The sequence below is a fragment of the Camelina sativa genome, chromosome 8, assembly GCF_030686135.1.
Source record: "Camelina sativa cultivar CO46 ecotype springtype chromosome 8, ASM3068613v1".
In the NCBI taxonomy this organism is placed as follows: domain Eukaryota; kingdom Viridiplantae; phylum Streptophyta; class Magnoliopsida; order Brassicales; family Brassicaceae; genus Camelina; species Camelina sativa.
In genome coordinates, this window is record NC_141887.1 from 27,862,962 (window position 1) to 27,876,785 (window position 13,824).

General features: G+C 32.3%; 2 protein-coding genes across 3 annotated transcripts; one reads left to right on the forward strand and one right to left on the reverse strand.

Annotated features, from left to right (window-relative positions):
- Nucleotides 1–1,334: 1,334 nt before the first annotated feature.
- On the forward strand, nt 1,335–2,715 carry LOC104709932 (autophagy-related protein 18e-like). The gene is made up of 3 exons (XM_010426469.2): nt 1,335–2,069; nt 2,203–2,489; nt 2,607–2,715. Exons 1-3 carry the CDS (start codon nt 1,335–1,337, stop codon nt 2,713–2,715), a joined length of 1,131 nt encoding a protein of 376 aa, XP_010424771.2.
- A 2,051-nt stretch (nt 2,716–4,766) lies between these two features.
- LOC104708601 (putative mediator of RNA polymerase II transcription subunit 26b) lies at nt 4,767–8,115 on the reverse strand. Of its 2 annotated transcripts, none has more exons than XR_015563402.1 (8): nt 6,802–7,986; nt 6,640–6,708; nt 6,478–6,560; nt 6,327–6,379; nt 6,059–6,247; nt 5,668–5,960; nt 5,495–5,576; nt 4,767–5,395 (listed from the first exon to the last, which is right to left on the reverse strand). XR_015563402.1 is itself a non-coding variant. In XM_010425196.2 (8 exons), the coding sequence occupies exons 1-8, from the start codon at nt 7,303–7,305 to the stop codon at nt 5,277–5,279; spliced, it is 1,353 nt and encodes a 450-aa protein (XP_010423498.1). In that variant the 5' UTR covers nt 7,306–8,115; the 3' UTR covers nt 4,767–5,276. The 2 variants fall into 2 exon arrangements, 1 of the variants encoding a protein (XP_010423498.1); XM_010425196.2 differs by having other exon boundaries at nt 6,059–6,208; nt 6,802–8,115.
- Between the last annotated feature and the right edge of the window lie 5,709 nt (nt 8,116–13,824).

The window sequence follows — 13,824 nt, forward strand, 5'->3', positions numbered from 1 at the left end:
CTTTTCACCACTAAAAAAGTAAAGTGTGAAAATTTTGTATAGAGAGATTATTTACCAAACCAACCACTGCAAGTGGGGTTTCTGTTTAAATTTGATAAATTGCATTTAACAGAATTAGGTGCATAAAGTGTAAGAACACAAGAGAGGATCAAAGATGATATTGACTTATGAGAGAATATATCACTCTATGTGTATGACTGTACTATGAGATTTGCTTTTTCAAATCCTTCACAATTCATTAGGTTGGTTTGGTCTAACTGATTGAATAATGGGTAATGATGGTTTATTAATCCATGAAGATTGACTATGAAGTGACATTAGTATTATGATTTTTCACCTCTGCCTCAAAGACTCATGATTGAGTTCTTTTTTTTTTTTTACTGTTATAATTGAATGATTTTGCAGCAACCATCAACTGTCTTCTCAAATCTCTGGATTTATGACAAAAACACACCATCTGTTCCGAAACTTGAGGTTGAGGACTTGCTTTAACGATTAAATGGCGTTTTTCAAAACAAAATAGGAAAAAAAATTTAATGCCGAATGAATCAAGGATGGACATTGTGAAGGTAATTAATGACCATGTCCATCTTCATACAACTCGCCAATGGCTAAAGCACCCTGAGAGTCAACCGTACTAAAAAATACATCATCACCATTGCTTGGCAAGCGACTCTCTCGACATCCCAAATCTATAGGAAGATCATATAACAACAACTCACAACAAAAGCCTCATCGTCCATGAGTCATCGATCGGTTCCCTCTAAGTTGTTTTTGATTTAAGTCCCATTCCCCCTTCGTTTTTAAGTCGGCCGTGAGTGTAGGTTGGGTTCAGTTTCTAATTTCATTAAATTTTCCAAGGCAAAAGGTATATATTTTGACTCAAAACATTTTTTTTTTTGGTAAGGTTTTGACTCAAAACATTGTATTCATTTAGGTCTAATGAAAACCCTTGAACAAATAAATAAATAAACACAATTCAAGGGTAAAAAGGTGATCTTAAATATTCATCAAAATATGTCTTAGATGAAGACTTTTTTTTTTCTTTTTTAATGAGATCATCAGATCCAGTTTTGATATTAATTTGCTTTTTATCAAAAACAATATATTACTTTGTTAGTTTTTAATTTTCATAAAGTGTTATTTTAAGATTTGATATCGTTTGGAGTCTCTTCCTATTCGTACTCTATTTAGGAATCTTTCAACACTTTATAAAATACCAAACTATCAACAAAGATTTCCCAACTTTTCATGAGAAGCGTTTGATATTCTAAGTTAAGCATCGTCTCGTCTCTTCGCTCTTTCTTCTGTGCTTTTGTTTTGAAAAAACAAGAATGAATTCGATGATCTCCACAGTCCGTGGTGTCCGTAGTATATTAACGCTTTCAAGATCTGAAACTTCCGATTCGCCACGTGATGAAGCCAAGGGTGACTTGAAGGTGTTATCAGTAGCTTGGAACCAGGATTGTAGCGGTTTCATAGTGGGAACAGATGGCGGTTTCGATGTGTATAGCTGCAACCCAATGATCAAGAAAAGCATCAGCCGTGCACCACACGAATCAGGCTTCAAAACAGCTGAGATGCTCTTCCTTTCTAACCTATTTGCTCTTGTTGGCAACGGTTATAATAATTCCAAGTACCCTCCTAACAAACTCTTCGTTTGGGACGATCACATGAACTCTTGTTTCTGCCAACTCGCTTTTAAATCAGAAGTTGTCGCCGTGAAACTGACGAGAGAACACATTGTGGTTGTCCTGAAACAGAACATCTATGTCTACAATTTCAACAACCTTAAGGTTTACTGTCTGATTGAAACCATCATGAACCCGAAAGGACTTTGTTGCGTCTCTCACGTGGAGACCAATGCAGTCTTGGCTTGTCCAGGGTTTCATCCGGGACAAGTTCAGGTCCATGACTTGAAACGGAATGTAATCAAATTTATCAAAGCACACGATTCTGCTCTTGCTTGCATGACTTTGACAATCGATGGAAGTCTGCTTCCCACCGCTAGCACGAAAGGAACTCTGATCAGGGTTTTTAACGCCCTTGATGGTACTCTCTTACAAGAGGTAATTTACTTAACTCTAGAAATTTTCTTCTTTTTTTTTTTACTATATATATATATATATATATATATATATATATATGTTTTGTAATATAATTTGCTCAAGTAGTTTGATAAGTTTGGTTTTCTTGGTGAAGTTTCGGAGAGGAATGGAAAGAGCAGAGATCTATAACGTTGCAATCTCTTCGAATGTGAAATGGGTAGCTGCGTCAAGTGAAAAAGGGACTCTCCATGTATTTCGTTTGAGACCTGACATTCTTCGTTTTAATCCGGAGCCTTCGTCGTCATTCATAAGAGGGATATTACCGAAGTATTTGTACGAGAATGAACGGTCGTTTGCTCAGTTCTCGTTGCCAGCTTCTACCAAGTTCATTGTAGGTTTTGGATCAGAGAACACTGTTCTTCTCGTAGGCATGGATGGAAGGTAAGCTTTAATTTCTCTTCAGTTTAATTTCCATGACCTAAGTCTCCACTTTGGCTCCTTTTTGGAGAGTCTAATGATTAATTGTTTTATTCTCATTCCGACCGGAAAAATGTGAAGTTTCCGGAGGTGCAGATTTGATCAAACAGATGGTGGACAGATGGTGGAGTTGGAACACAAATGCTTCTTATCCTTACAAGAGACGGGCGACACAATCGTTGTGATTTGATCAACAATTAGCTCAAACAATTTACTCTTTGCCGTTTATAAAACTCAAACAAACAATTTTGTACTATCTTCTTTAAGATTTCTTGTGAATAAATTATGTTGATTTTTTAATAAACTAGGAATTGATCCCCCTCATTGAACCGGTGGAAACACCTCATATATTTATTTTATTTTGCTATAATCAGTTTTATGCATTGATATTATATATTTTGTAATTATATTATTAATTAATATATTTTACTGGTCTCAAATAATTTGAGAAAGTTTATTAACAAAAAAAAAAAAACTCAATTAAGTTTAGTTCAGAGTTCTAGTTGGTAATGTATCGTACGTATATAAATACTGATTCGTATGATCACATGTAATCATACTTGATGTTATAAATGGTGACTTTAACTAAACAAAATATAATGGTGAATCATTTTTATTAGAACCTAAGACTCCAACAATTAACTCAATTCTTTGAAAATTTCACTTATTTATGTTAAAGTTTTATATCAACTAAATTATGCATAAATCTGTTTTTTTTTTGTACGCATAAATCTGTTAATGTTTGCGAACACTGTCGATCGGACAGTATATCAGATTATACTAAGTCAAACTCAAACAAGAAATTGAAAATTTGGTGAACGTTCTCAATGATGAAAAATCAGCGGACTAACGTTAATATCAAACGTGAAGATATGGTAATTATACCAAATTTTATTAATTGTATCTGCCTTTTAAATTCCACAGCAATTAGAATCCTTATTAACTGTTTCGAGTGAATGCATGCTGGAGCAGGCTCTTTTAATTTGGGCCTAAACGATTCCATCAATCATTACTACCTAGATATCTAATATCTTGCATTTGCACAGCCCCCTTGACCCGCGCAATATAGATGTTACTATTCCCCAAATTATTTCATATGTCAACTCTTATTTTTTCACCTCACCATTGATTAGGACGTAAGGAATTTTGTAACGATTAGCTGTTTATTTATCTTAGATTGCACATTATATATAAAATGCTAACCTAAAATATTATGTGTCGGCAGAACCGATGCGATACTTATTTTTTATGTCGGCTTCTGCATGTAAAGAAAAAACGCCGCTGTAGGTGATCGCTATGGTCAATTCACGAAATAGTCAAAATTTCTCAACTCCGTATATTTCTTTACTTTCTTCACATGCTTCATTTATTTTTAAGTCTTCCTAATCCAATGACTAGGAACCAAATATCATTAACTAAGGCGCCCATTATATTGAGTCATTCATTAATCCTATTAGAATGTTTCACATAAAAAACAAGTGTAAACTAGAGTATATAAAATGTATATATATATATAGGTCAATTATTCATTATAAATGGATTCTTCAATTAGTAATAAAATCCATGTTGATTCGATAGATAAATTTATCACTTAATAATAATAATGACCCATTTTTTAGCCATACGCCCAAAAATGTAATTTTGAAACTTGCTAATTAAACGTTAATGTCTTTTCAGTTTGGTATACAGACTACAGTTTTTGTATTTCATCACATGCTAAACTTCTACAAAAACAACCAATTCATCCTGTCCATACGATTGACCAACAATGACAAAATCATTACGTTCGTTATTGTCCAAATAGTAGGTGTTTGGGTTTACTTTCTCAATCAAACTATAAAGTACGTTTCCTTTTTTCACAAAATAAAATCGTGACCATAAATAAGATTTTTCTCTCTATCCAAAGTATCCAACTGTTTGTTTTTTTCCCTTCAATAAAATAGAGAGAATGAAAGATTGGAAGGTGTAGAACTCCACGTGGTTCATGTGGTGAAATACGTGAACGCGTAACACCAAGATATAGTAATACTATATTATATTATATGATAACACAAACACGCACAAAGACCACAATGCAACATTCCTATCCATCCACGTTAACTCCCACCACCACCACCTTTCTCTTCTCTTCCTTTCTTATCCACCCACCTTCTTTAAGCCTTTCAATGCAATGCATCTTCTTTTCTTTTTTCTCAATTTCATATACATAAATAATATGACAACATTTGGGCCACAATCACATTCATAACATTAAATATATTTATTAATTTGGAAAAAAAAAATGTCGTCATCATCTCTCTATTGTCTCCCAAACCATTTCACATTATACTACTATACAAAAGTTAGGTGAAAGAGCCGGTCTATTCGAATGAGCTTTTCTACCTTCTTTTACAGTTTTTTTTATATTATATGTAAAAGGGACCTCTCTCTGTGTCCCAAAACCAAAACTAAACCGGGACTGTACCGAAAAGTCTCAAGAATGTAGTAGAAGAAGAACACATAAAGTAACAATAATTGGGGGATCCTATCTGCTGCAGTTGGTGAATCCAAGACAGAACAAAACAGAGGAGTAAACAGTTATGTTCAAAGTAAAGTTATGTTGGAATCTGTTCCTTCTCCTCGGCTTGTTTTATCTCTCCAGCTTGTGGAGCTAGAATCTGTTTTACCTTTATTGCACCAGTGATCGCGGATGTGTGTGGTACGTACGTATATGTAGTGATGATGTCTTTCACCATTTTGAAAGAGAATAAGCTATTTCCGCCCGTTTGTCCAATTCCTGTTGCTCATTCCAGGTCTCTTGAGCTGAGGTTTCTGAGAACTACCTTGCTTTGGGATCATTTCAAGTACTTGTATTGTTCGCTGCTTCTTGGCTGTGGCAAGATCACAAACATTTGCATGTTTATCAGTTCTTTTGTTCTCAGAATGTATTGAGAAAAACTTGTAATAAGAATGAAGTATAAGAAACAAACCATTCTCGTGGTGCTGGTAGCTCTCTTGAAGTTTCCTCTTTGCAAACTCAAACTTTGCATCTGCGTCAAGACCTTTAAGTTTCTGTAAGGGACAAGAACAAAAACACTGTCAATTCTGTGTCCAAGAAGAATATGATAAAAAGATATATTAAGAGCTTTGTTTCCACACTCACTTCTTGTTGAGGTCCAGGAGCTTTCCGCTTCTGCTCTGTAACAAGCGGTTTCCTTTGGATCATGGGTTTTTCAGACTTGTAAACAGATACAGTTTCGTTCTTCATCCTTTGCTCTGTACTTTGCTTTGGAGGCCTCCTAATCCCATCAGAACCAATAGCTGATGATGGCTTAATAGATCTAAAAGGAGCATCTTGTATCCTCATTTGTGTTCCCTCAGGTCTTCTCTTGGCGATATTTTGTGGTCTTCTTTCGTGTTCTCGGTTATTGTTGTATTCCCCAGAGTTACGAGGATCTGATACAAACATCCCCCCGGAAAGATTAATCAACCCGAACATATAAGCTAAAAAGCATGGTATCAAACAAACAAAGAGAGTAGTTTGTTTAACTCACTTCCATCAACATCTAAGGAATCAAAGAAGTGTGAGATTTCAAATCCGTTTGGTTCCGGTGTAAAGATATCAACATCATATGGAAGTGATGGGAACTCCTCTTCTTCATCAACTACAGATGGGTTTGCAGACTCTGGTGTACCTTCAGCACCTATTTTTAAACACAAAATTAGAACCAAACACTATGGATCTAATTCAAAAAACCATATTATAAGTCATGTACGTAGGCTATAAGACATCAAAGGATCGAAAAGAGAGAGCGCAATTACCAGCAATTTCCTTTGTGGTATTCACCCATTGATCCACTAACTCCTTCCACTCTCTGCATAAACCCCAACATAAAAAACTCAATCTCACATTCCAAAAGAGTAAGAAGAATAGCCAAACTTAAGGCTTAATGAAAAGATCAAAAGCTCATACGCGATAAGAGTCTTAGCGAGTTGGCGAATCTTATCAGAACCATGTTTCCTCAGGCCATTAACAGCCTTTCCAATTTCAGTACTCTGCGAGAATTAATCGCAAACCTTTAAACATCATCACTCAACTTCCAGATCAACAAAAACTATCCACCAAGAAACCAACCTTAAGAATATCAACATTCAAAGACATCAACTTAAGATGTCTCAAAGATTCGAGTAACACCGAGTTTGGCTGCAAGAAGAAGAACAAAAGAAAAAAACAATCAGAACACATTTTGATGGAAATATAACAAAAAGATTGATTGTGACTTAAAAGAGATCAAACCTCTAATTCTTTATTAAGCAAGATCTCTTTGATCCTACCAACCTCCTTAGAAATCACAGAGAACTCTTCAATCTCATCACTCAAAGCCTCAGCTTCATCAAATGTATAATTGCTAACAATCTGATTACTATTCAAATTCATCTCATCGATGTGATTGTTATCTCCTCTGCTACTGTTAGCTTTACTCTCTTTACTACCACCACCACCACCACCAACCTCATAATCTTCCGCCGCAGCTCCACCACCGTCACCATTCCCTCCGGCGGCTCCTCCAAGATTAGCCTCGTCGTCGCCGGGAACAGAAAGCTCGAGGTGGTCGCATCCGAGGCAACGACTGACTCTGCAGGAGAACAAAAGCTCGGCGATTTTGTCTCTCCTAGATTTGAATTTGTTAGGATAATCAGTAGCAGCGACCATGATCGCATGATCGATGATCCCGAATATATCGGAATCTCCTCGCCGGAAATATTCTCTCCAGCTCTCTAACGAACCTGATGCTTTCATTGCCGTAACCGTAACCGTCAAAAAAAAATTGAAACTTTGATCGGTTTTTGAATCCGATTGATTTTGTTTTGTTCGATCGAACAAAATCGGATTCAACCACAAGAAATCAAAGCAAAAGTCAGAATTTTTTTTTCTCAGAAGAGAGAAGAGCTTCCGAATCAAGAACTGAATCTACCCGCAAGATTTGATTTTTTTTTTTTTTTTTTTTATAATATTCAATGACGAATGACTTACTTACCAAAACAAAAAACAAAAGAGATCAAATTGAGAGAAGAATGTAATAAAGGTTGAGACTTTGGGAGATAAATTCTTACCAAAACGATCAAAAACGAAAAAAAAAAAAAAAGATTTGTAATTTGATCACAAAGAATCAATAATGGGGATAACACACAAAATCTGTTTGGATGCTTCTGTGGATTTTAGTTTATTTCCTCCCTTTTTCGAAAATTCCTTCTTTTTTTTCTTTCCTTTCTTTTTACGAATCTGACAAAACTTTCCCGGAAAGCCCACAAAGGATTTTCCGGAGAAAAAAAAAAAAAAAAAAAAAAGCACCGCAACGATGAGAAAGAAGAAGAAAAAAAGAACAAAACAGACAAACACGAAACAGTTTTAGTTACGTTGTCTAATCTAAAAAAAAACCCCAAGTGCTCTCTCTCGCTCTACTACGTTAAACCAATGTACAATTCAATTCAACAAGAAAGCTCTTTGTTTTTTTTTTTTTTTTTAATTTAGAATTAAATTTTTATATCGATCTTTGATGAAAGAGAAAAAAAATATTAAATTTTTGTTTATTTTTTCTGTAAAAGTTTCTGTATCTGTTTGGTAAAAGAGATTATTATTTTTTAATTTTATTTTATTTTATATTTTTAAGTTGGATTTTCTTTACGGCTTTTCTTTTGACCTGATCGGTCTTATTTGGCTTTTCATTATTTTAAAAGATTAGTATTAAATGAAAAACAATATTCTTTCTTTTATTTTTATTTTTCCCACACATGCGTTGTACTTGAACGACGACAAAAGTTTAGTGAACAACAAGGTCAAACTCTTTTTTTTTTTTTGTTCTACATTTTTTTCACAATAAGTTACTCCAGTTATTAATGGATTATAATACGTTGGAAAATGTCGCAAGTAAATTTTACCAAGATTGTGGACTTCGTTAATGAGAAAATTTTGAAGATAAATTATTTCGTGAAAGCTGCTGATAAAAATATCCTTTGTCAACAATACTCTCTAGTCAAAAAAGTGATATGGAATTTCTATTGGTTAATTCGATCCAAAACAAATAATTCCATGGTACACTTTTATTTTCATGTTTTTTTTTCTAATATCTATATGATTATAAGAAATTGGATTAGGTACTTTGTTCATATGTGTAAGACGGAAAAGTATTTCTTTGTTAACAATGTTTTTATTATATGTTGTACTATGGATTAGGTACAAAATGATTTCCAATGTTTTAATAAAAAAGTCATAGTTAGTATCATATTTTGGAAACCGTAAATTGTTCCCAGTTCCCACTAAAGCTCTCGTTACCCTCACAATTTTTTCACTAGATCATTGACTATTTTTCATAACCATACTTGTTACGGCCATAAGATATATAGAGAGCTAGAGATTATTAATGGAAGTTACAACTCTGGTCTCTGAATCTACAGTTACAACCATGAGTTAACTACTTAACTTAGTAATTTCTCTTTAAACGCATTCAAGTCAAAACACATAACATCTACTGATCTACATTATCTTATGACATCCATTTGTCCCTTTCTTTTTTTTCTTTTTTTCTTTTTTTTGTTGTTGTTGATCAAATCCGTTGTCTTTTCCATGTGTTTGCATTTTCTCGTTTATGATTACATATTTACATATGTTATAACAACGTATCTTGTCTTTATATGATACCACAAGCATAACTGTTATAATTCAAAATATAACAAAAGGTAAGAAGTTTGATTTGTGTTAACAAAGTTATCATTTAAGTTAATTAAGACTTAAACAGACTACAAAACAGCTTGTTTTGTTGAAGCACCACGAAAGAAAAAACGAAGTTTCTCTGATAGTGGAATTTGAAGCATATAATAATAATGTTTGTTGGTCAACAAAATCAACTAGTATATGATTTTTTATAGATGGGGTATACGTGACTAGTCCTAGGCGTTCCGGTATTCGGTTCGGTTTCGGATATATCCATTCGGTTCCGGTTAGTTTGGATATAGAGGTTTAGTATTCATTCGGTTAATTTACTATTTCGGTTCGGGTTCGGTTCAGTTTCAGTTATTTTCGGTTCGGTTTCGGATATCCGAAATAATGTAATATAAAATTTTAAAGTATTATTTAAATAAAATTTGATTATATTTTAACAAATATATCTAAAAAATTCCTCATATTTGATTTATTTCAAATATTTTGGTATTTTTATCTAAATATATATAGTTTTTTAGTTTACTTTTTATTACCTTATATAAATTAACACGTAATAAAAAGCTAAAATTTCAACGTGGCGCAGTGGCCATGTTGCACACTCCAGATTCGATTCTCGGCTAAAACATAATTTTAGTACGTGTTCGGTTTGATTTGGATAACCGAATGGATATCGGTTTGGTTCGGTTAATAACCGATATCCATAAATAATTAAAACACTATCCAATCGGTTATTGTCCACTATCCATACCCGAACCGGAACCGAAATTTTGGTTCGGTCCATTCGGTTTGGTTTATTTGCCCACGTGACAAAACGAAGAAGTACGGGATTTGGGGCGGTGATAAGTAGTAACACACTAGCAGCCAATCAGAATCTATTCATCTTCAAACGCGTTAAAAACCCCTGCGACTCGTTTGCTAACCTCATCGCCCTGTCACAAGAATGTGACAGACGTTACATTTAGCTGACACATAAGCAAACATAGTAGCTGCTTTACAGTGGACCCGATGAAACTGGGGAAAAAACCTTTAAAATACTTCATTTAATTTTACTTTGGACAAATTATAGCTTTGATTGATAACATAAGTTACCATTGAGTTAAATTGAATTATGAACTTAACTCATAGATTATTTAAAAGTGTTACCAATCAACAACAAAACTAAAAAATTTAAAGTTAAGTTTGAGTTACAATGTATTATGGTTGACTTACAATTTTGAGTTACCTCCTTTGTAAAATTGTTAACTCAAAACATTATTCAATATCATGGAAATTTTCGTGAGTTAAGATGTGGTAAGTTGAGTTATCTTTTTTTTTTAATTAAAAAAACGAAAATTCAGTTATATAATACAAAAAATTATTGTTTTTGTTTTTATTTAATTCATATATTAATAAAAATAATTTTTACTATTTTTCTTTTATTTAATAACTTTTTTAATTAGTTATATTAAATTTTTCCTAAATTATTATTTTTATTATCATTTGAAATGAAAATAGGCATAAACCTAAATATGATAAGATTGTAAATATTATGGCATGCATGTAGTTAATTTTTTAATTTGTAATGTAACAAAGAAGTTTAGTTAAATTTGTGTATATTAAAATTATTTTATTATTTATTTATTTTTTTTTATAATTTTGTGAAATATATTCACTAATATTTTTAATAATTATAATTAAATAATATATATTGTAACATCTACCACAAAAATATCACCCGTCAGTAATTTTGATAAGATTAATAAATTATATTTTTACAGCGATCTATTACATCAAACTGCTATTTTTACCATATAATTTTTATTGCAACTTATATCAAACTATAATATTTTCTGTAACTCAACTTCGATAAATTATGTTACCAATCAGAGCCAATATCTAATTTTTTTTATTAGAAAAATAATACCTCATCTAATTAATTAAAGCTGATTAATATTTCAACTTTTAAATGTTGTAAGTTTAATACTTGGCACGTATATTATTATTTTCAAATTACGATTTTGCCCTCAAAATTCTATTTGTGTTAATTGAAACAAAATAATTAATTTTAAAAAATGGAAAATAGAAAGAAAAAATAGTAAAAAAAGGGGAACAAAGATCGGAAATAATCTATTCTCCATGGCTGCTCTCTTCTTCGTCTCTTTCTCTGATCTGAATCATGAATTTAAAGATCCATGGAGACAACATCAGAAATACCTGACTCGGCGATGGTGGCTAGGCTTTTATACAAACAGTTAGCCTCTTGATCCGGTCCAAAACATTCACGCTTGATTCTAAGTCGTTGTCGCAGTCGTCACCGTTACCGGCCAAAACTCACCCAGGAGAATTATTAATGATATGTTTTCATTTTCATTAAGAACCCATACAACAGAACCATATTTGAGGAAATCGCTACATACTACTACAAATTCAATTTCTTCAATCTTCACCAAAAACCAACAACCTAATTCAATTTCATAAGAATTCTCTCTAGATTTATTCTCTCTTAATTAAAAGATCTAACAAGAAGAAACAAACCCTAAGATAAATATGGATTTACAAAACCTAAAAACTCAAATCTACAGATCGAGTTTTTAGAAAAGGTATGAGGATGAAGAATTGAAGACGAAGTTCTCAGTTAAAAAAAACAAAAAAAAAACAAATAGAATTTTAATGGCAAATTTGTAATTTTAAAATAATAATACACGTGCCAGGTGTTAAACTTACAACATTTAAAAATTTAAATATTAATCAGCTTTAATTAATTAAATGAAGTATTATATTTTCAATAAAAAAAGGACAGGTATTATTTGTCCAAAATAAAATTAAACGAGTTATTTTTAAGCTTTTTTTCCCGATGAAACTGGGTGCGTGTTTTGTGTCTGTGTGGAAGAGATAACAACAAATCAAATCCATAGCTCATTACCACGGAAGGACGGTCTCACTACAATTTTATTTTTATTTTTTTGGCTTCATAAATAGGCACTTTACGTTTTACACTTTAGCCTCGTCATCCCTATTTATCTATCTGTTCAGTTCAGTGTGTACTTTATTTAAATCATTTGTGTGACTCATGCTTGTTCTAGAACGGACATTTGTTAGAAGATCTGAGATACTTGTACAATATTCATCATTTTTATTACATAAATATTCCAAAAAATCTATGCGTATGACCAAAATATAGGTACATGGAATGATGGAAATGTTTGGAAATACTCGACCGACCTCAAATTTTCGTGTTCGTTTTATATCGAAGTTGTGTATATATATAGGATTTGAGTTATAAGTTTCTTTCATGTTTTATAATTACTCCACTTTTAGGCCCTTTTATTGATATCGTCACAGCTAGCGCAAAGCTGAGGTGGGCTTATATAATTATATCCAAAAGCAAAGGACCGACCGCCAAACACACCTTGGTAGTTGGTAGTGGTACCTTAACGCTAATACTAGTGTAATCATTACATATAGATATAGATGAAAATTAATACTATCACAATACAGTCTCTCTCTAATACTAAACATCATTTTAAAGTGGTTAATAGACGGCCATATATTGTAAGTGACTTGTTAAAAACTTCAAAATCTAAGGGAATGAATAATTTTATTTTTCTTTTTCTATAAATTTTTTCTTAATATATAAGTTTAACATAATGTTCACCTTTCTTAATCTTATACCAGTTAATTGAGACAAGACACCTCTTGTATTGTACTGTCGCAATTTTTAAGCGGCTCTAACTATATATCACCATCACTAACAGTTACTATCTTTTTGTTTTTTTTTTGTTTTGTTATAAAGACGTACGGTTATCTTGCATTATGAACAAATTATTGTTGTTGGTCCAAATATCAAATCTGAAACTGTTGTGTTATATAATATCCAACCAACAGCAATAATCTTTAATCTTTTTCTTGTTTACAGGTCACATAAATTCGTAAAGTTTTTTAAACAAATTTTTAGACCAAACAAATTGACGTTTTTTTGCTGGAAAAGTATCAAAAGATAGAAAATATCAAAACTCAGAAATGGGAAGAACATATTGTTGACTTCTTTATGAAGGAAACAAATGTTGTTTATACCATTCCATAAAAACCGAATACTGTATATTTCTTGGTCCAAATATCAAATAGTGAAAATTTAAATTGATATTACTCTTCAACAAAAAAAAAAAAATACCAACACAAACAGATAGATCGCGTAACTTAGTTTGGATTGATAATAGTATAATACAGTTTTTTTTGTGCTTTGTATGGTTGACTATTATTTACATAGTTTATATATAATTGTGTCTCGATCGTGTTGTGACTTTTACGATATGGATAGAGTAAATACGCCCCTATCGTATTTGACGCCGTTTGATTAATTTGACTTTTTGAAGATTAGAAAACGAGAATTGTGTTGACATCAATTAAAACTTGTTAGGTGAAGGCTCATCATAAGTAATCTAACCCCCAACAAAATTTCATCTAATTACGTACGACTAATTGCTAATAACAAACTTAAATGCTACTTTAACAAAATCATACAATAACGAACTTCGGAATTAAACTTCTACTCCACTGAATCGCATCGGACAGACAGAGTCTTTTTTTTTAACTTGAGAAGTCAAATTTTCTTTAACCAAA